At 49.3% G+C, this 21,718-nt stretch overlaps 1 protein-coding gene and 1 long non-coding RNA gene across 2 annotated transcripts in view; one reads left to right on the plus strand and one right to left on the minus strand.

The window, feature by feature from the left end:
- Window positions 1–6,463, plus strand: LOC113459905 (uncharacterized). Its single transcript, XR_012582924.1, has 2 exons — window positions 1–3,115; window positions 4,233–6,463. It is a non-coding gene; the product is annotated as an uncharacterized LOC113459905 (long non-coding RNA).
- The window catches only part of TRAP1 (TNF receptor associated protein 1), a 23,805-nt gene continuing 8,101 nt past the window's right edge, over window positions 6,015–21,718 (minus strand). The window contains exons 5-18 of the mRNA XM_005492112.4: window positions 16,454–16,525; window positions 15,640–15,800; window positions 14,734–14,843; window positions 14,486–14,559; window positions 13,049–13,204; window positions 12,178–12,298; window positions 11,998–12,067; window positions 11,689–11,836; window positions 10,618–10,803; window positions 8,885–9,023; window positions 8,377–8,462; window positions 7,467–7,612; window positions 7,069–7,141; window positions 6,015–6,794 (exon numbers count right to left, since the gene is read on the minus strand). Coding sequence (XP_005492169.2) covers window positions 6,693–6,794; window positions 7,069–7,141; window positions 7,467–7,612; window positions 8,377–8,462; window positions 8,885–9,023; window positions 10,618–10,803; window positions 11,689–11,836; window positions 11,998–12,067; window positions 12,178–12,298; window positions 13,049–13,204; window positions 14,486–14,559; window positions 14,734–14,843; window positions 15,640–15,800; window positions 16,454–16,525 — 1,644 coding nt within the window. The 3' untranslated portion in view covers window positions 6,015–6,692. The remainder of the gene's footprint in view (window positions 6,795–7,068; window positions 7,142–7,466; window positions 7,613–8,376; window positions 8,463–8,884; window positions 9,024–10,617; window positions 10,804–11,688; window positions 11,837–11,997; window positions 12,068–12,177; window positions 12,299–13,048; window positions 13,205–14,485; window positions 14,560–14,733; window positions 14,844–15,639; window positions 15,801–16,453; window positions 16,526–21,718) is intronic.

Below are 21,718 nucleotides of genomic sequence, written 5' to 3' on the forward strand. Positions count from 1 at the left end.
GTACTTTTTTCTGCCTGGAGTAGAGCAGGAAAACAAGTGCTCTACTCACTACATTTAGCTCCTCAGGGCTCAGGATCCTCTGTGAGTATCACCTTGGAGTCACGATAAACAAGAATTTCCTCCAAATCATTAGCTAATTGTGGCCATAAAATCACCTGAGATGGGGTGGGAGGGTTCATATGCTGAATCTGCATTTTGAATGTGTGATTGAAATTACGATTTCAATGTTGAAATCAGAACTTCTTTCTCAATGCTCAGGCTGGCTGTGGCAAGAACCAAAATCACTCCTGAGCAACACTTCCTAACAGGCCAGGAGGCAGAGGAAAGGGGTTTAGTGGTACACTGAACATGCTGGAGCTTTGAAAACATCAAGACAAGCACTTCACTAATAACTGCAAATCAGCTCTAATGGTGAACAATGTGATGTCTCCTTTCCACATAACATTGCCCCATAATTACATCTCACTCCATGATTTGACATCACCAAAAGAACCTGAGACTGTCATGGCATTGGCTGTTTGCAAACCTTAAGAAAAAAGAATCAACTACAACTTTTAGAATGAAATAAGCTTTTGAAACACTGTGAGTTTTCACTTCCAGCAAAGCAATTTAATTTTTAATCTGTCCAAAGCATTTTAGCTGGAAACCCTTGAATTTTAAGCAAAGAATGGTTATTTTGGCAGAACTGAGGGGTGTATTTTCTGCAGTGAATCTTCCCCAGAGGTTCAACATGTCCATGTCAAAACTGATGAGAAGAAATCCTTTGGTTGGTGCCTTTCAACACTTCTGCTGGTTTATTCCAGTTCTTGCTCAAGTTGCTGCACTGGTGGGAATTAGGAGCCCTCAGAAGAAAATCCTGCAAGGACTTGCAAGTGCCCATTGCACAAACACTGAACATACTCCAGTTCTGAAGCAAGACACAGGAGCTACACCAAGGCACAAGAACATCTCATTGCACAATGCCCTAAACTGAGCTCAGAACACTCAAAAACCAAATGAAATGTGGTATTCCCAGTGAAGATACATCCAAAAGCACTGGCACTTAATGGTCCATCCTGGCTCCCAGATGGCATCTGTTTCACAGGACATTCCTAAAGGCAGCAAGGACGTGGTTCTCTGGTTCTCTGTCACAATTTGTACCCAACATCAGCTGGAGGATGCAGCAACAGTGACAGCTGCAGCAAGGAGAAGCAACCCTCCCAAAATCAGGCTGCTGATCTGACATGCACTCCCAATTTTTTAATAATTCACTTTTCTTCCCCCCCCACCCCCCCCAGGGAACTGCTCTGTATCAGATACTGCTCAGGGCTGCAGTGTTTTAGGCTCCAGAATGAAAATTTTGGTTTAGTTTAGTGTGTACTCACCCTGAACTACAGCAGTTGGGACACACTGAGAGGGGCAGGGTATTCACTCTCACCTGGGGCTTTGGGTTTTCTCTGCAGAAAACAACCCTTATGGGACTGTTGAACATCACTGCTGACATGAAAAGGTTTTCAAAATAAAAATAACTGCTAGAATTGGCTGTGCAGTGGGATTTATAGTAAATATTGTTATCTACATATCTACGACACACTAATTACATATTGCACAGAATTTACATATTCATCCCCAGTGTGCTGCAGTCAGCATTGCTCAAAATTCCTGCTTCACTTTAAACTGAGCAGATCCCCTGCTCTCTGTTAAGACTTGTAACACTGGTGATTCTTTGGCATCTTCAGATAAACTTTTTAAAGCTTTTCATACAAATTGATTCAATCCAGGTCAGCAGTGATCACAGGAGCAGCCACTGAGGCCAATTCCAATGAGGGAGGTTTGGGTTTGCATCATTTTATTGTGTTAATTCCCTTCTGGATGACAGCTCAGTGCAAACTCAGCACAGAGACTTGAAAGGGCCTAACAAAGGAAAATACAACATTTTCCTCTAGAGCAGCTTGGTTTGTTTTCCTGTCAGGTGTGAATTTTGGGATGGCACAGGCCACTGGATCCATCTCCTCTTGTAACCTGCCAGGAAAACAAGCCTGGCTCCATTCAGTAACTCACAGGGCATGAGTCTGAGTGGTACAAACCAAAACCCAGCTGGTTCTCCTGGACACTGAAATGAATTCTCATTTCCAAGAAGAATCACCATCATTCAGCCAGGGCACTGGGCATTAAAGAATCTCTGAACACATTAAAAATACAGTTCCCATCTAAAAACCCCAATCCCTGTCATTTGATTGCCTGAAACATGGTGCAAGGTAACTTTGAACACTTGTTTTATACAATACCTGCTAAACTGCTTGGGACAGAACAAGTGCAGGGATTGAGGAACAAAACCAGCTGAATCTCCCCTGCCTCCTGCCACAGCTCTGACTTCTGGGATTCAAAGGATTTAATGTGGCACAGTTCCATGAAGGACTGGTTTGTGGATCTAGTTCTGGGTTTTAACCCCAGTCAGGCCTGGTTTTCTTGAGCTGCAGAAGGAGAACAAGCTCTGCTTGGCTCCTCAGACTGGATGAACTGACCCCAAATCCCCTGCAGATCCTGTCTGACATTTGGAATAACACTGGATGGATGTTTAATGGACAACTCATTAAACTCATTGCCATGTGGATTTAAAAAGACAAGGAAACTGCTTCTTTCCCTAATTTTTCATCTTTCCTGCTGCTGTAAATAGATTTAACAATGAGACCATCAGGAGTCTTTGCAAATTTAAGTACTTACTGAAGCTTTTGGTCCCTGTGCTCCTGCCAGCTCTTCCATTTCAGCCAGGACTTTATGGCAGATTTTACTTATTCCCACTTGTTTGCATGTCAGACCAGTTCCAGGAGGGATGTGATGGGAAGGATTTTGTGATTTTAGATGAAATTCTTGCTAGAAGGAGCTCCAGCACCAAGGAACACTGTTTATCCTGGGACAATGAGTGTCCAGGCAGAGAAAATCCTCCCCTGGCCTGGGCTACATGGAACCACAGCATCAGCCATGGGAAGATGCAGGTGAAGTGTAAAGAGGGAGGTAACAGAGAAACAAAAGATGATTCTGAGAACAGAGGGAGAACAAATGACAATTTTTTTCTCTTCCTGCAGATGAAAGAAGAGGAAAACCCATGTTTCACTCACTCCAGAAGCATCAGGAGGTGAGCAGTTCTGAGTAGTGACCAAAACAGATTTAGCATCCTTTTCTTCCCAAACAATAGGGAGAAATCCAGCTGGAAAGGACTTAGTACAGGATAATCCCAATAAGCAGCCAAGCTTCCATAGATTCTCTGAAATCTCAGGAGTTATTGGGAAACAAGATTTCAATGGGTAAGGTTTGGGCAGACCTAGAACTGCCCTGGGAAGAACTTTCAGCTGAGCAGGGTTGGGCAGAGCCTCTTGAAGGTGCTGTAAGTTTGTGTTACTGCCTCATCCAAATCCATTTTTTTCATGCCTCTGGATCCTGAGGGATCTGTCTCAGTGCTGAGATTCTGGAGTCCTGTGCTGTGTCCTTAGTGCAGATTGACTGTGTCTCTTAAGGAAATCTATTTAAGCTCCATGCAGACCTTATTTGTACAGTAAGAATAATTCTGATTCACTTCACAACAAGGGCAGGAGGATTAATTAATAACTGCAGAAGTGCTAAACATTATTAATGGCTCCCAGGTTTTCTTCTCTTGGAAACAGTGGCCATTTCTTCCCATAATGTTTTAAACAGTTGCTGCTCAAGGAGCTTAGAGTGCAGATTCCTGGCTTGTGTTTTGTCCATAAATCAGAGACCTGGAGCCTGCCCAAGACACTCCTGATGGGCTCAGCAGGAAGTCTGGACAAGAGAAAACTGTTCTGAGTGTGGCCCCTGATCCCCTTCATGGCCAGTCCAGTTCCAACGTCCCACGCCAGACGTGAGAGGGATTCTGTCCAAGTTTGGAGGCACGAGGTCTCTGGAATGTCCTTTCCAACTGCATTTCACTCCCCATAAATAGTTTCCATCTTCTGCCCTGGAGAATATAGGTTTGACTTCCCAGCTGATGGGTCTGGGCAGGGCAGGAGAGGAAGCCACATTGTTCATCACCAATGGATTTTCAGCACACAGAGTTTAAATTGTAGTGAAAAATTATCAACCCCCCGAGAAAACCTCAGGAACCTAACCCAAGATAAAGTCAGGCAGCTGTAAATAAGATCCAGAAAAAAAAATTAAATCCAGTAGATCAATTTTCTGCACAAAGCAGCATTGCTTACAGGAAACTGTTTACCAAAGAGCCTCTGTTGCCTTTTCAGACACAGAATCATCATCCAGACTCCAGCTTTAGAGCAGCTTCCCAATGTTCCTATCAGCACTTCAGTTTGTGTTCATCAACACAATGCCATACATCCACCTTTCCCACCAGGATCTGCTCTGTTAGCCAGGAAAATCATCCTCACACACCAGCATTCCCTGCAGGTGTTTGCATAATGAAAAGCTGAGTTCCAGAGGTGAGGATCCAGTGGCTCAAACAAAGTGAGATTTGGGCCAAAGCACCCTCCTGATCCTGCTGCTGTGGCTCCTTCCTGCATGCCAGGACCATCACCACCTCTCCCCATGTTTGATGGGCACAGGGACTCAGGGTGGGTGTGCACTCCAGTGACAGACATCTTATTTGACATTTCAGTCACAAATCCCTCGTGGCATAAAATGAGCACCTGAAGGGCTGCTGGGATTCCTGGAGAATTCACAGGATGGGGAGGTTAAAGATGTGTCAGGCAGCTCATGGCCAGCTCCAAAACAGCAAAGGCCACAAAGCAGCATCCAGCCTCAGCTCATTGTATCAACACTCCTGTTTTTAGGCACTTTATCAGGTGTGCAGCTTGCAGGATTCCACACTCACCTGCTGTGCTGCTCCCAGCACAAACCACCAAAGGTTTGAATTGCTTCAGTCCATGTTACAATCACAGAATCATTTGGGTTGGAAAAGATCCTCAAGTCCAGCCATTAATGTAGCACTAGCCCATGTCCCCAGTGCCACATCCATGTCCTTTGAATCTCTCCAGGGATGGTGACTCCACCACTGCCCCAGGCAGCTGTGCCAGTGCCTGACCACCTTTCCAGTGAAGAATTTTTCCCAGTATCTGATCTAAACCTGTCTTGGCATAACTTGAGGCTGTTTCCTCTCATCCTGTCCCTGTTCCCTGGGAGCAGAGCCTGACTCCCACCTGGCTGGCCCCTCCTGTCAGGGAATTGTGCAGAGCCTGAAGGTTCCCCCTGAGCCTCCTTTGCTCCCCAGCTCCCTCAGCTGCTCCTGGTGAGGAGCTCTGTTCTCTGTGAACACAATCCAGCCCCTCAATGTCTTTCTTGTTGGGAGGGGACCAGGACTGCCCCAGGACTGGAGGTGCCCCAGCAATGCCCATGGGGACAGTCACTGCCCTGGTCCTGCTGGCCACAGTGTTCCTGACAGGATTTATCACCAGCTGTAGCATGGAGAAGGTGGCTCCTTGATTGTCTCAGCACCCTCTAACTGTCATTATTTTTTTCCTTTTCTGCATCTGAACAAAAATGAAATGTTAGGTGATGGTAATAAAACTTCTCAAATGGTCCCCCAAGCAGCAGGAATTTTTCACTCCTCTGTGCACAGCAAGGCTTCCTGTAGCCTAAAGAGCTGGAGGCTGTCCTGTCCAGCACAGCACCCAAAGAGTTAACCAAACCCAGTCCCAGCATCTTAATCTGGCAATTTAATGATAAGCTAAACAAATAGCAGGGCTGCTCAGAGCCCCACTGAGCAGGAGAAAGGATCCTTATAAAGCATTTGCATGGTGTAAGCAGACACAGAGGGAACCTAGCATGGCATTTCTGTCTGAACAGCCACTGCTCCTTGATTCAAACCAAGGGCTACAGCCCATTGTCAGAGACAAAACTAACAGGGTTCACAGCTACAGCTTCTCCTGCTTCCCCTCTGCACCCTCTTGATTTCACAGCCACCATGTCCAGGGCTTGATGCCCTGAAGAACCAAACAGCATCCAAAGAGACAAACCAACATCACCAGCTGGAAGACATAAAGACCAACAAAATAAAGAGGAGAGTGAAGTGGGGGGGATGTCTGGAAAATAAGTGTTTATTTATCATAAATACAGATCAGCTAGGTGTGCAGTTTATCCCAGACTCTCCAGAAAGCCACACAGTAGAAAGCTGCCTCCCAGTTACTTCCCTTTTTCCACAAGACCAGGATGAACTCACTTATCGAGCAGCTCAGTGATCTCTTCTGCCATGGGATTGCACTGACAAGTTCCACCAAGAGTGTCTGTGTCTGCCAAAGGCAGCAAGCTGTCTCCATGCCAGCAAACTGCTCCTGCCTGGTCACACCTGCAGGTTTCTTAACTAATTAATTGATTTTTCCAGTGCTTGTTCAGAGCACAAAGGTGAGGAGGGATTTTGTGGATAGGGAGGGGTATTCAGAGACCTAACTGGGAATCTTGCTGCCAACATCTGTTTTGAGAAAGGCTATTTTTAGTAACAGTATGAAATGAGGCTCTTCAGGCTCAAGTCAGAAATTTTGGGCACATTATTTAAGCAACATCCTCTGGATTTTGTCCCCACTAAGAGCACTGCACTTTGAACAAGCTGATGATCTGATAATTACAGGTGACTCTTCCCCGTGCAAGGGGGCTGGATGTCCCCAGCACTGTCCCTGCCCTCTGCCCATGAACCTGTGCTGGACAGTGCCTGAGGCAAGATCAGCACAGAGTTCATCCTTCAGTCCTTGGGCTCAGCTCTTCTCCAGGATTCTGGTGAGGAGCTCGTTCAGCCGGTTCACCATTGGCCTGGGATCCTCATTCAGTCCTGCTGCAATCATGGCATTCTCATAAATCTGAAAAAGAGAAGGAAGCACTAAATAAGCACCAAAGCAACCTGCCTGAGGGAGGAAGGGAATGTCCCTCCCAGGACCTGCATGCTGAAACCAAGAATGTCTTCTAGGGCACCTGCTAGGAAAACATGGACCACAAGTCCCAGAAATGCCCAGGGGCCACAGAAGGCTGTGACTCCTGCCCACTGTAATGGTTCACCCTGTTCCCTGCCATGCCTGGTCTGCAAGCTGGTTCTGGGAAGGATGGTGCTGCTTCTGGAGAAGGTCTGCCTCTCACCTGGTCAAGCAACATCTGGGCCAGATCAGGCTGACTGTCCTTCAGCTCGCTGAGCTTCTTAATCAGAGCATGCCTGTAACAGAGAGATCAACACTGAAACTTGCTGATTTAGGACACAGTGAGAAATTTATTTCCAGAATGAGCAGGTAAGTCACAGTGGGTCACCAAAGTAAACTTCCTTGCTCCTGTTCTGGGGGCTTCTCTCCTCTCTCCTATCTGTCCCTACAACCCCCATGGTCCCCAGAGGGCTGCACAGTGTGTGTGGGGCACTCACAGATTAAGGCTCTGTGGCACTGACTGCACTTAATGGGGAGGACTCTGCTAATTGGCAGCCTTACACTCCCTCCACATCTGAGAGGCTGCTGTGCCCCAGGCCTGGTGCTGGTGCTGTCCCTTACCCTGTGTTGATCTCCAGGGTGGGCTGCAGGAGCTGGGCTCGCTCCTCCTGGGTCTTGGCCAGCTGCTGCATGCGCAGGAAGTGGCGGGCAGCGCCCATCTCCAGCACGGTGATCATGGCAGGGTGCGTGTCCAGCCGCGTGGTCACCTGGGGCACAAGCACTTGTCAGGGCTGCCATGGCCAGTGCACCTCCAGAATGGGAAAAGGTCACCCAAGGATTGCAAGATCCCGATCCTGCTTTGCCCCAAATGATAGAGCCTGCAGTAAAACTGGCAGCCCTCAACGGGCAGTTACCATTCAAGCAAACACTCTGAAAAGCTTTCACAAATCAAGCAGAAGCAAAGGATGACAAACCCTTGATGTCCTCAACTCAGCACTTCAGCAGAACAATGAGACATTGCAAAATGAGACTTCCAAAAGACTGCTGTCAATGTGGAAAGCCTGGACATGTGGGGAAAGTCTGAGGGCTTGGAGTCTCCTCAGCACAGATCCACACCAAGCCTCCACATGATTCATTCCCATCCCACAGGAGCTGCCTAAACCAGCAGGAAAGATGGGGGCCCAAATGGCCCCACAGGCAGTGGCTGCAGCTGGACCCAAAGCATTCCTTGCCAATACACCTTTCCACAAGCAAGAAAAGTCACCAGCCTGCTCTGGTAACCTGAGCATCAATTGCAATGGCTTTGCTCAACACACACTGAGATGTGCTTCTTCTGCTGCCACACTGACCAGCCAATGATAAATGCCAGCATCCACACACTTACACAGAGGAGGCACAGGAAAGAATGCCTTCCCACAGGGTCCAAAGAAAAATCTGTGGCAGCAGTTCCCCAACCACCAATCATCTTTTTTCCCTACATTGTTGCCTCTGTGGATCTCCTGTACTCAGTTACCAGACACAGAATACCCACCTTCACCCCAGTGACTCGGGAGCCTAAGGCATTCCTCATCCAGGCCATCAGATCCTCAGCCTCCTTCTCTGTCAGACGTTCTCCAGCTGCCAGGGAAAGAGGGCACATCTGAGTGTGCATCTATAGTGTGCAATGGACAATGAGCTGAGTTTCCACTCTTCCATTTATCATTTCTCTTGTGGGAGTGCAGCACCACTCAGCACACACCTACATATCCTCAGGGAGAGAGCAGGCTCATTCCTTGCCAGGGGCTGCCTGCCTCTGTCTGGGCACCAGATATATGCATGGGGTTGAAATAAAATCATGGCAACTCCACACATGACATTCCATTGAAATTTGATCATGTGAGATGAAACCAATCTGCGAAACTCTGGGCTGCTTCAGTCCATGAGAATGGGAGGGTGGGAGGCTCTTGCTCAGGAGCAGCAGGAGCAGGGGAGGAAGGTGTCCCCTCACTGCTTGCTCAGGGCAGTGTGCAGCAGGAGGGGACAGGGGAGCCCCACGGTACCTGGGCGGCTCTCCTCAAACTTCTCCTCCTTATAGTGATCAACAACAATGTCTGTCTCCACAGAGATCAGCTTCTTCTTGTCAAACTCCCGGAGGTGCAAGAGAGTCAGCTCATCAAACTGCTCATAGCAGAACAGCACCTGTGCCAACAAAGGGATACAACACATTGTTTGGGGTGTAACAGCATTCCCTCCTTCCCAAGGCAGCTCTGTACCACACAGGAATCTCAAAGGTTCAACCCCACAGTGACTGCCACTCAGGGCCTGACATGAAAGCAAACCCTTGAGGGATTTGTTACTATGGGTGGCAGGTCTGCAGCTGAGCAAGTCCTGCTGCCCAGGGAAAGTGAGAGCCAGCAGTGACTCCAGCCCTGAGAGGTTCACCTGCCCACAGAGGACAACTATAACACAATTCCAGCCCTGCACAGCAGCTCCCAGCCTCCTGCTCTGGGGTCCAGCAAAGGTAGGAAACAGATATAAGAACCAAGTGTCTGTACAAGTACTAAATCACAGAGTATGCTGAGTTATAGGGGACCCATCAGGATCATTGTCCCAGCTCTCCCCTGTGCAGCACACCCCAGCAATCCCTGTGTCTGAGAGCATTGTCCAAATGCTTCTTGAACTCAGACAGGCTTGGTGCTGTGAGCACTTCCCTGGGGAGCCTGTCCCAGTGTCTAACATCTCTGGGTGAAAACTCTCTCCTGACACCCAACCTAAACCTCCCAGCTGAGCTCCAGCCTTCCCCTTGGGTCATGAGAGTGGAGAGATGGACACCTGCCCCTCTGCTGGCCCAGGTGAGGATGTTGAAAACCACAATGAGGTCTCCCCTCAGTCTCCTTTCCTCCAGCTGAACGGACCAAGTGCCCCCAGCTGCTCCTCATATGGCCTCTCCTCCATGCCCTTCTCCACTCCCATGGCCCTTTGGATACTCCTAACAGCTGAATGGTTTTTGTTTAACGTTGTGGTTAAGAGTGTGTCACAGGTCCCTCCTGGCCTCATGCCACAGAGCAGAGGCAGAGGGGGCCAGGCAAAGGCACCGTGCTGGCAGGGCTCTATCACAGGCCTCAGTGCCCTGCTCTGCCCTGAGAGCCAGCCCTGACCACTGCTGCAGCAGCTCAGGGTGTTCCCCCAGCTGTGGCTGTTGGAATTATACCAGTACTGCCGGATGGAACCGCGCCTGGGCTGCTCTGGCCCTTGCTGCTTGACCAAAGGCAGCAGCTGTGGTGGTTACAGCTCAGAGACACCTTTGGCTAAGCTGGATGTTGCAGCTGGGCACTTGGGACAAGTCCAGGCATGCAGGAGCTCAGGTTTCCCTTTGGTGGAGAAGCTTAAGGTGATGGTGAAGGAAAGGACTTGGGTCCTGCTGGGTTCTGAAGGGTTTGGATCCAGAGCTTTATTCCAGCCCACAGACCTCTGAATCCAGCACCAGCTCCAACAGAACTCCCTGACCCCGTGGTCACCATGTCTTTTAACCCCGGGGAGAGGGGGAGGGAAGGGGTAGGGATCCCACCAACCAGGTAAGGGGAGGAGTCCCAGGGGACAAATGACACCTGGATGGCCAATGTCCCCAGGGCTGAGAGGCATCTTTTGAACTCTGCCAATCACTGATGCCCTTCTGGAATGCTGGATTGAAAGACAGCACTAAAGGAGTGGCGACTGGCACCTGGGGAAGGACCGGGAAACTGAGGCAAGGTATGACATCACACTGCAACACGTGGCACCACTGCTCACCCACCTCCATGTCCTTCTTCTTCATGGCCTCGAAGTAGGGCGAGTGCTCGGCCAGGTGCCGGTTGGGGGCGCACAGGTAGTAGATGTTCCTGCTGCCGGCCTTCATGCGCGAGCCGTAGTCGCTCAGGCTGGTCAGCTGCCCCGCGGGCAGCGCCGACGACTCAAAGCGCAGCAGCTTCGCTATGTCCTCCTGCAGGAACATGCTCCTGTGAGAGCAGGCTCTGCGCCACTGAGCTCCACCCGACCCCTCCCAGCCCCAGGGATTCCTGTGCCTCTGGGCAGCCCTACAAAATGGCTCAGGGTATTCTGAATCCCTCCTTTCTTGCTCCAGATATTAAAGAGGCAGAAAAGTGATCTAGGGAGGATGTAAGTCAAGCTCTCCTGGAAATGGGAATTAGACAACAAGAGGGGAAGGCCCATCTTTACTGCCTGTGGTAGGTGACATTGCACCAGCGAGGGCTTGTGGCAGTGTTCACAGGGGTCTTAGGATGAGGGAAGAGATGAGGATCTGACTCCATGTTTCAGAAGGCTGATTTATTATTTTATGATATATATTATATTCAAACTATACTAAAAGAATAGAAGAAAGGATTTAACTAGAAAGCTAGCTAAGAATAGAAAAGGAAGGAATGAATGATAACAAAATCTTGTGTCTCGGACAGAGTCTGAGCCAGCTCACTGTGATTGGCCATTAATTAGAAACAACCACATGAGACCAATCACAGATGCACCTGTTGCATTCCACAGCAGCAGATAACCATTGTTTACATTTTGTTCCTGAGGCCTCTCAGCTTCTCAGGAGAAAAAATCCTAAGGAAAGGATTTTTCATAAAATGTGTCTGTGACAAGAGCTGACAACAGCGTGGGTGCAGAGACTCTATGGAGTCTTAAAATAAATGGGAAGCAGCACCAGCCAGAAAGAGTGCAAGTTTAGGCACTAGAGAATCCCCAGGTTTTGGCAGACCCAGGAACACAAGTTATGGGCATGCAGGTTCCATGGGAAGTAGCAGTCTCCCTCATCCCAGCTCATGGTAATCTTTCCTATCAGCCTTCAGTGTTTCAAGACTCATGGTACCTTGACATCCTGCTCTGCTATCGTGACAATCCCCTCTCTCATGAACATCCCATACTCTTCAAAGAATTTGGCATATTTCTCAGGGTCCTTCTTGCTCTGGTCAATGAAGAACTTGATCAGCCTCTTCTGCAAAACATCACGGAGCTTCCTGCAGGAGGAACAAGCCTTTTTAAAGACAGCTGCTAGAGCCAGACAAGACATTTTAGGTGAACATCTCTCTGTGCAGGGCCGCAGTGAGTCCACTGTCCCCTTTCCCTCATGGCTTTACATCTTTTCCTTGTATCTCAGTCCAGAGATACTCTTGCTTACCTGATCAGGGCACTCTCCTGCAGAAGCTCCCTGCTGAGATTCAGGGGTATATCCTCACTGTCCACAACACCTGGAACACAAAGCAACCCTTGAACAAGTGCCAGGCTCAGGAGGGCAGCCCCTGCCTCATCCCTGTGGAAGCCATTGTCCATAATCTGCCATTCCTGGTTGCACACACACCTCTCAGGAAGCGCAGCCACTTGGGCAGGATGTCTGCAGCTTTGGTTTGGATGAGGATTTTGCGGCTGTAGAGGGCAACACTGGAGCCCATTTCCCTGCTGATGTCAAACATGGATGGCTTCTGCAGGAAAAGAGACAGGAGGAAACACCAGCACTGTGCAAGGTGCTCACATCACACTGTGGTATTCCCCACAATGCTGAACCCAACAAGAGCTGAAATCTTGGCTCTCTTCCCTAGGGACCCATCCAAGCCATCCCCCTGTGTCCAAGTGAGGGAGCGACCACCTTTGTTGATTTTTCGCATCTCACTCCGTTTATTCACTCAATCAGTCACCGTGTTAATTAAGTTCATGCATATTGCAAAATCTGAGCTCCTGACAGGCTGTAGAGAAAGCTTCAGCTCCTCCTTTTGTTTACAATACCTGAAGTTAGTTTACTGAAACCAAGATCAGTGTTCCCACCATGATATGAAGAGTTCTCAAAACCTTCATATCTATTCCCAGACTGGCTGTCTGTTCCCAGTAGCAGCCAAGGACAGAACGGCCAGAGAATCTTGTTGTTTATATAAAAGGTGGCTGAGAACCTAATTATTTACAGGATCAAGCCTGGGAAAGGCTGCTTCACAGCAGACTTCTATATTTCCCTCAGCTGAATACCTTCATGGCCTCTTTCTTTAAGCCATGCTTAAACCAGGCTCTCCACACCCCTGCTCCTCTCATGGCTCAGTATCCCAACCACCCTGCAGCACCCAGCCCATTGCAGAGACACCCCCCCCCGCAGCCACGTTTGCCTCCCTTCCCTGGGGATCTCTGCCCTTGTCCCCTCTCAGAGCAGCAGGGCAGAGGTGCCAGGGCAGGAACAGCACACGTACTTGCTCGGGCACGTAGAAGATGCTGCGGATGTTGAGGGGAGCGTCGGTTTTGTAGTGCAGGACGTAGCGGGGTTTGTCGTAGGCCTGCGCTATGAAGCGGTAAAACTCCTCGTGCTGCCACTCACCGATGTCCTTGGGCTCCAGCATCCACAGGGCCTGTGCAGGGGCAGGCAGAACAGCAGCTAAGGTGTTCTGCTGTGTTAGGGAAAGTGCTGCATTCTCAGGGGCTCACTTGTAGCTAACAGTTATCCCAGTTAGACCAGAGAAAGCCCAGCTCCATGCTGTGAGCATTCACAGGCTCATTGAGGAGAAACCCCACCAGGGAACCAACTGTGGCTCTGTTTGCAGTGAACTGATGCTGATGTGTGGAAAAGCACAAAGCCAAGATCCTGGATAAAGAAAGGGCATGAAATGGGAGCACAATGAGACTCAAGCTGTTGCTGTAACCCAAGGGAAAACAGACTTTCTGATAAGAAGATAAAAGTCCATGTCTCTATTAAGGGCATTTCACCCCTTGCTCTACTACTGCTCTTCTCCAGGGAGCCTGTTCTATTGATTGTCAGGCAGAGAGAGCAAACAGCTGTCTAAAGCTATTTCTGGTTTTGTAATTTAAGGGGCACAGCTAGAAAGCCTTTGGAACAGAAACACTATTATGCAGGAATCCAAATAAATAATCAGTGACTAATAACACCAATTACAGAACCTTAGAGAAATTCATGTGGTAAAATGTTTAAATACAGTCTTGAAAGTCTGTGCAGTCAGGGCCACATTCCAGGAAACAAAAAAGCCACACAAATGCTCTCTACCTGCTCTCTTAGGTGAGAAAGCTTTAAACAATCAGAAGAGGACATGCTGGAGGAAAATTATTCATAGATTTCTGTTTTAAAGATAATTAATTTCTCCCAAGAGATGCCTGCAATTGGGCCAAGAACATCTGAGTAAAATGGATCTGGCTGCAGTACAATGCCAGTGGTCAGAAAATGCTCAGCTAGGAGCTGGGAATAAATCAGGCTGTGAGCTGCTGAAAAACCACAACCACTCCCTGGCAGTGGCTATTCCATGCAAAGGACAGAAGGAACTGCAGTGAGAGGTGTCAGCACACCAGCAATATGAGCAATCCCATCAGCACTAACACATCACATGGCTTGAACAGAATTAGCATCATAAAGCAATGAAATAATAATTCAGGACAAGGGAAGATAACAGATCTTGCTGATCTCCAAGACTTTCCCACAATAAATGCAAAGAAGTTGTTGCAGGTATGGCTTCAGCTGGATTGTCTCCTTTTGTTCTAATTAACTGATCACTTTAAGATCTGTGATATCCTGGACAATCCTCCCCTGATTTCCAGGGACAGCTTTGTGCTGTTTCCTGTCTCCAGAGGAGCATTACAGAGGTTCATCTCCATGAGTGCCCTGCCTGTGGCCTCCACCTCACCTGTAATGTGTTAATTCTTCTCCCATTGAGGTACAGGGGGAAGCTGATGAAGTTGCTGTATTTTGTCACCACCTCTGGAATGGAAAGAAGACACACAAGGGTCACCTTTGTGGAAACAACACAGCAGGAATTCCCTCAGGAAGAGCAGGTGAAAGGAGGTGCAGGAGAGGAAAAAATCTGTAAATTCACCTCCCATCTGTGAGCCCCAAGAGACCCCAGGGGTAACAGCATTCCCCTCCTCTACTCACCCTTGACTCTGTCTTCATTTGCAAACTCTTTGCAGTCTTCTTTGAGGTGTATGATAATCTTAGTCCCAGCTCTGACCCCAGATGCTTCTGCAATCTCAAACATGCCTGAACTAGGATTAGAAACAAACACTGTGTCAGTTTGTGCCTCAGGTACACTCATGATAGCACAGAGAAACTGTTCAACTTAGAGCACACACAGCACTTCAAGGCTGAGAGGAAAAGGCAAAAAATGCTCCTTGTGCCTCTGAGAAACCCCAAAAACCACCCCAGCCACCCCATGTGTCTGTTTTCCCCACAGAGACCCCAGACCCAGGACACTGCTCTGCAAAGACACCAGCTACTGAAAACCCAAACCAGTCTGGTGTCTCACTTTTCTCAAGAATTTAAAGAATGTAGTAAATTCTTTATTCTGAGGAAATTTTAAGGGGATGCTGCGCTTGTCACCCTCAGAAGCTCCAATTCCAACATGTCCAGCAGCCCACAGCTTTGCCATCACAGATGTTTGTGACTTCACGCCAAAAGCAAAGGATGAGCACACAGGGAGAGGTGCCTGCAGCCCCCAGTGCTGCACAAGCTCTGCTCTGTGGGTGCCCCAAGCCAAACCTCAGAGCAAGGAGGTTCAGTTGTCCCTGTGCTGTGGCCCCCTGAGCTGATTCCCTGCAGCAGGGATGAACAGGAGAGCCAGGTGCTCTGCCCACAGCATGGCTGCTCTGACAAACCAACCCTGCCCTTGCAGCTCCCACCCTGGCACATCTGGCCATGCTTTGTTACTGGGTATAACTAGAGCAGGACCTAAAGCACTCAGCCAGGTCCTGGGAGAACACACAAGCCCTGTCCTTGCAGAGCTGTCAGGCCATGCCTTGTCTGCACACAGCCCCCCATGCTGCCCCCTCTCTGCAGCCTCACCCATCAGAAGACCAGTGGTAGCCTGGGCTGCCTGGCTCTGCTGACTGTGAGAACACCTCCACTTTATCAGCCACCATGAAGGCTGAATAGAAACCCACTCCAAACTGGCCAATGATTTTACTGCTGGCTTCAGCCTGGCTCTGCAGAGCTTCCAGAAAAGCCTACAGGAACAAAGGAGACACAAAGCAGCACACAGTGACTTCAGGCATTGCTGGGGGTTGTGATCAATGCCCAGCTGGGCTCCTCAGGCACTGCAGCCTGGCAGGCCAGCACCCTCACCCCATGCTCTGAGGAAGGTTCCCAAGGAAAAGGGTTTCTCACAGGGACTGCACCTCTGGAGAAGGAGAGCAGTAAAAGGAAAACAAGTGAGAGCTCAATGAATCAGGAGCAGGAAGCCTTAAAACGGTGCCTCCAGAGATGAAAACAAAAATCAGGTACACATGTACAAGACATGTACAACACCTTGCTGTGGGGACAGAGCTGCTGCTCCCCTGGACAGGGGGCAAATGCCAATGGGTGGGTGCCCCTCTGTAGGGATGGCTGGGCAGGAGGGTGTTTGGAGGGAGGCAGTGGGTGCAGCAGTGCCACACACAGGGCCCAACAGCACTGCCTGGGCTCCCTGGGCCTCCCACAGCACACCAGGGACCAATGAAAGAAGGCTCCACAGGTTTCACCTCCCTAGAGGGGTGTCATTTCACAGCTGGGCTCAGGGCCAAGGGGCAAAACAGAATGAAAAATTACTGGGAGAACAAAAGTGGTTGTAACTGGAGAAGAGTTTTCTAAGGGAGGGGGAAGGGTCCTCATGCCAATTTACCTTTGAGCCTGACCGAGCAATGGTACCAAGGTTAGAAATCAGCTCCTCCTGGGTCATGCCAATCCCTGTGTCCTGAAAAGAAACAGCAATTGCAGCTGAAACACCAGCAGGGAACCATTGCTCCAGCAAACAGCACCCAAGCAACTTCTGCCTCCAACTCCCACTCTCTCCTTCCCCTCTGGTAGTAAATCCAACAGCAGACTTCCAGCTGTGACTCCATCTGCCCATGGCCAGGAACACAGAGGGCACAGAGCCCCAGGGGCAGCCACAGCTCCCCACAAACCACCAGAAAGCTCAGAGACTCTGGCCATTTCTCAAGGAAAGACAAAACCATGCCAGGACAGGCTGGATTCTACATCCTCCAAAAAGCACAGGATGGCAGTGCAGGAAAGAGATGTGACCCCAGGCATGGCCCCACATGCCAGATGTCACACTCTGAGACACCCTCCATTCCTGAACTGCTCTGAGGGGGAGCTGAGGAGCAGAGAGAAGCAGCTTGTTTGCAACCTGCAGATGTGGAACACTGGGAATCAGCAGTCAAATCCCTGGGAATCAGAGTTAAATCCCTTAACTCTCAGGTAATGCAGCCCCTTCTCTGCAAGCCCTGTGCTCCATGGTGTGAGCATGAAGCTGTCAGTGTCCAGGAGAGCTGGGTATTGCATTCCCATGGGAACAGCAGCCAAAATACAATGCACCAGCTACACTTTGTGATGCTCTGCCCAAGCTCCTTGTCAACCCCAGGTCATTCCAGAATTGCACTGCTGCATGCAGATAAACATCTCCCTGCAGCTCACACATGTCAGGCAGCAGAGCCTGCAGCAGCAGCACCCAGGCAAGGCTGCAGTAAGTCTCAAACTGGCTGCAACTTCAATCTGCATGACACACCAAGGTAACAAAGGTAGCAGCAAACCTCAGCTAGAGATGGCCACCCTCTCACAAAAAAATCTTTCCCCTTCTGTTGTTCAGTGTGTTTTCAGACTTGCTCCACACACATTTTCCACAGGAGCAAAGGGCAGGCTACTGCCCTCCAGGATGCCACTCCCAAGAAAAAAGTGCCATTCCCCCTCCCAAATCCCAGCAGCTTCTCTACCCAACACAAGCATCCAAAGAACCCACTGTTACATATTCTTTGAGCCATTCTCTGAGGTCAAAAGTGGCCAAGTGAGATGTGGTTCTCATTCCCATGAGGGATTCAGCTCTAACCTGTGAGCATGGTTATCACAGCTGACAGCAGCTGGCACATCCAGAGTGGGCACACACACCCCCAGTGCCTTACCAGGACTGGGATTTGGTGTGCAGGGTCAGCAATATCAGCTGCAGCAGAGCTGGGAGCTGCTAGGTGGCTCGGAGGTGAGGAGCCAGAGCCACCTCTGCCACCTATGGAGCATTTACTGGGCTTGTTTCCACCCAAGTCAGTTAATGGCAGTATGGATTTCTTCATGCAGTGCTTAACTGCACTGAAGGATTGAACTGTTCAGCCTGTGAGGTGCCATGTGGGTAAGACATTTTCCTGCCCCCCCACAAGTCAGGCACAGCAATTCCTTTCCTTTGGTTGAATCCAGTCAGGCCAGTCCTGGCTGAGGACAGGGATGATGCCCAGTACCATCTGAACAGTGAGAGATCAAAAGCCAAGGAAAACAAACAGCAGTATGGCAAAATCTCAGGAATCTGACATGGTCCCTTCCCCCAGGGCAGAAAAAGCCAGAAAGAACAGCTTTCAGCATCTGGTTCAGTTTTTGTTCATGCCAGACCCTGAACAGAACTCTGATCCACTTCTATTTATAGCACAGCATGTCATTCCCAAATTCCAGTGTGTTAAAAAAAAAATACATCCTTACCCCATTAATTTATTGGCTATTGAATTCCTAATGCCCCGCCAAACTCACTGCAGAATGCTTAATGACAGTTCCTGGAGACTGCTTTGATGAGGGTGAATCTCATGAACAAAGAAAGCAGAGCTCAAACAGCCAGGATGCTGACAGGGAGAGCAGAGAGTGAAGAGCCTGGCAAAGCAGACATTCCCTACTGCAGGAAAACACCTGGGTGGATTAGGATGAAGACACCCACCATCATTAGGATGAAGAGTGAACCCACCCTTGCCATGTCCACATTTTCTGCAGCTGTCCTTTGGCTCCCTTCACCACATGGAGCTGCTCAGGGGAATGGGAATAAAGCAGCAGCAGAGGAGAGATGGGAGCTGAGCTCTGCAGAGCAGGAACTCTGCAATCATGGGAGGCAACTGAACCTGGCCCACACAAGTTCTGGCAGCTCCAGCTCCATGAAATCCAAGGAAGCAGCTGGTGGAATTTCTGCTGCCCTTCTCACACTGCTCTGTGCTGCACCAGCTGCTGCTTGGCACCAGGAACCACCATGGCATCACCCAACCTTCTACCCACCTCCAAACTCCTTCTGCCCACCACCATCAGCATTACAACTTCCCTTCCCCTGCACACAGCTCTAGCCCTCCCTGCAGCCTGCAAGAAAAGCTTTACCAGGCTGACCACAGCCACAGGAGAGCTATTTGGAACAGCACAAAGCAAATCGTACCTGGGGCTTCTCAAATTACAAATGGGAGGGATATGCTCAGAGTTCCATGTGCCAGGTGTTTCTCTACAGCTTGGAGAGACCAAGACACAGAGTTCAGTGCACTGGCCCTTCATTAGCTGACTGTTAATTACAGAAGACCTGCTGCTACCCCTCAGAAGCACCACCTCCTCACCTGGGTGTATTTCTCCTCTGGTACTTCTCAGGGTGCAGAGTAAAAATCCTCCCCAAACCATCCCTTATAAAAGACAACAAAGAGGCTGCAGACCTTCAGACTATGAAGGGCTGGTGGCTATAAGTGTTGAACTAAACTCAGTAACATTTACCCCAAAAAGACATCAGCTGAACTTTGTTTTTAGCACCTCTTTATGTGTGGAGACCTCCAAGGTACCTAAGCTGCCGCTGAGCTGCACCTTTGTGCCTTTGTGCCCTTTGTTCTAACCCCGTGGTGGGGGGGCTGGATGTTTGCAGAGACCTGCTGGGTAAGATTAGTTTAGCTTTGCTCATTACCTGAGCCCAATTTAAAGTTTTGCAGAGCTTCCTTACACCTAACAACCCCTTAAGCAGCCATTAACTGCTGCCTCTGCCATGAGTGCATTGCAAGGAATGCTCCAGGTTAGAGTTACCTGGCTGAACTATTGTGTCTTTCACTTTGCTTTGTTGCAAAACAAACACTTGACACTTTTTTTCAGTGTAAAACCTCAACAGGACATCAGAAGAACACTGAGTATATTATAAAGACATGCTGCTTTCACCAGTTGATAAGGTAATAAAATCCCAAAAAGTCTGATTAGCAAATGTGCCCACTGTTATTTAAATATCTTGATTAAAGACTTCAGATTCATAAGATCAGGACAGCAGCTGCACTAGAGCAACATTCTGGTTTGGGATCATTAAAGCATCTGCAGCAGCAGCAACCAGCAGATGAGAAGCCAGAATAAAACAGATGCCTGTGAACACGAGGTAATCCTGGCCTAGGACATGGAAGGTGTCCAAAGCAGAACCTGAGCTTTCCTTTGCAAAACCACAGGCTCAGCCTCCACCCATGCAGGTCTAAATACCCACTGTCCAGAAGAGTACTGCCTTTCATCCACTTTGAATTTCCCAGTTTTATTCAGGATTTGCTCTGATTCTGCTGTGAAGAGAACTAAAGGATTGTGCACTTCCTTCCTCGGGCCACGGGTTATTTGAGATGTGTTTATATTTCTGGGTCCTGGGCTGATTTGTTAAAGATGATGCAACCACTGGAAGCTGCAGCCCACCCCTGCAATCTGTGGCATGTTTCTGTAGGTTTAATTGCACCTAAGACTTGCTAAAGTACAGCCAGATTTACCCCTCTACCTCCACCTTCTTCCCCAAGCCCAAGTGGCCCAGATGCTGCAGTGCAGCTCCCCCTCTGCTGCAGCCTGGTCCCACAGGGGAGGGGGACCTGCTCCCACCTGTCCCCAGCTTTGTGGGACACAAGGGTGCATCTGCACTGACCTGCTACAGCCCAAACATCCCAGTCCTGACTGGAGCCCAGTCCCTGTTCCAGGCTGTTTGTGAGGCAGGAGAGATCTCAGTGTACAGGGAGCTGTTGCAGGGAGGAGTGGTGTTTGCAGTCATTTTAACTCCTCCCAGCACAGCAAACTGGTGATTTTGTGGTTTCACAGACACTGATTTTGGATGACAGCACCGGAGAGATGAAAGCCCAACAAAGGGAACGGAGCAGCCCAAGCCCTGGCTGCTCCCCATGCTGGAACAGCAAGCACGCTCCCTCCCCCAGCAGAAGCAGCCATCAGCTCTGTAAACATTTCAAACCATTTCCTCTAAACTGTCCTAGCCCTAAATTAAGCCTCAGCAAGGAGCAGGGCTGCAGCCCTGAGCTCACACATCACCACCAGAACAGCAGAACTGCACAGCTCCAACACCACCAAGTGCAGGTGCTGAAGGTGAGCTCTGTGCTCACAGAGCCTTGGGGTCTGTAAGAGGCTCTCTGTTCCCACCTCAAAGGGTCCAAAATCACATTGGTAAAGCCTCAGCATGTGGAGCTGCAGAGCTCTGCAGAGCTGTTCTCACTGGAAACACACCCCTCACATTTTCAAATGGATTTTCTTAACCACTCTGACCTTGCAGGCTGTGGCTGCTACAGATGGAGCTGTCCTAGAAACATGAGGCAGTTTGCAAAGGGATGGAGGGAATGGTGGAATTTGCTAAAACAACAGGACTTTGGTGAAGGAGGGGAGGTGGTGGAATTCAGTAACACGTCCCTCTTAGCAGCTACCACACTGCAATGCTTAGGTGGAATATTCCTGCATGAGGACATCCATCAGAATTCTGAGTCTTGCTGTGCTTGTGCTGGAATTCAGTCCTGGCAGAGAACAAGAACTGCAGTCAGTGAACAGAGATGAGTGCAGTCCTACACCAGATCTACACAATCCCCCAGCAATGTGCCTGTAATGGCCACCACACCTTACAGACCTGCCTTTTCTCAGCCCAGTGAGACACAAAGAGATGCTAGAGGGCTTGGAAGAGGAGGGGAGAGATTCAGCAGATCCAGAGGCACAGAGCACCATGAAGATGTGAGAAGGTTCCAGGGGTCAGAGTGAGACAATGGGACCTTTCTAGGAATAAAAAAGGGGTGGCCCTTGCCACAGGTATCTATGAGGGACCCACTGCCTCTTTTTTGGTAGGTCCTAGTGGGTACAGAAACAAAATAGTGGCAAAGGGAAAATCCATCTC

The sequence above is a fragment of the Zonotrichia albicollis genome, chromosome 16 (assembly GCF_047830755.1).
Source record: "Zonotrichia albicollis isolate bZonAlb1 chromosome 16, bZonAlb1.hap1, whole genome shotgun sequence".
NCBI classification, from domain to species: Eukaryota; Metazoa; Chordata; class Aves; order Passeriformes; family Passerellidae; genus Zonotrichia; species Zonotrichia albicollis.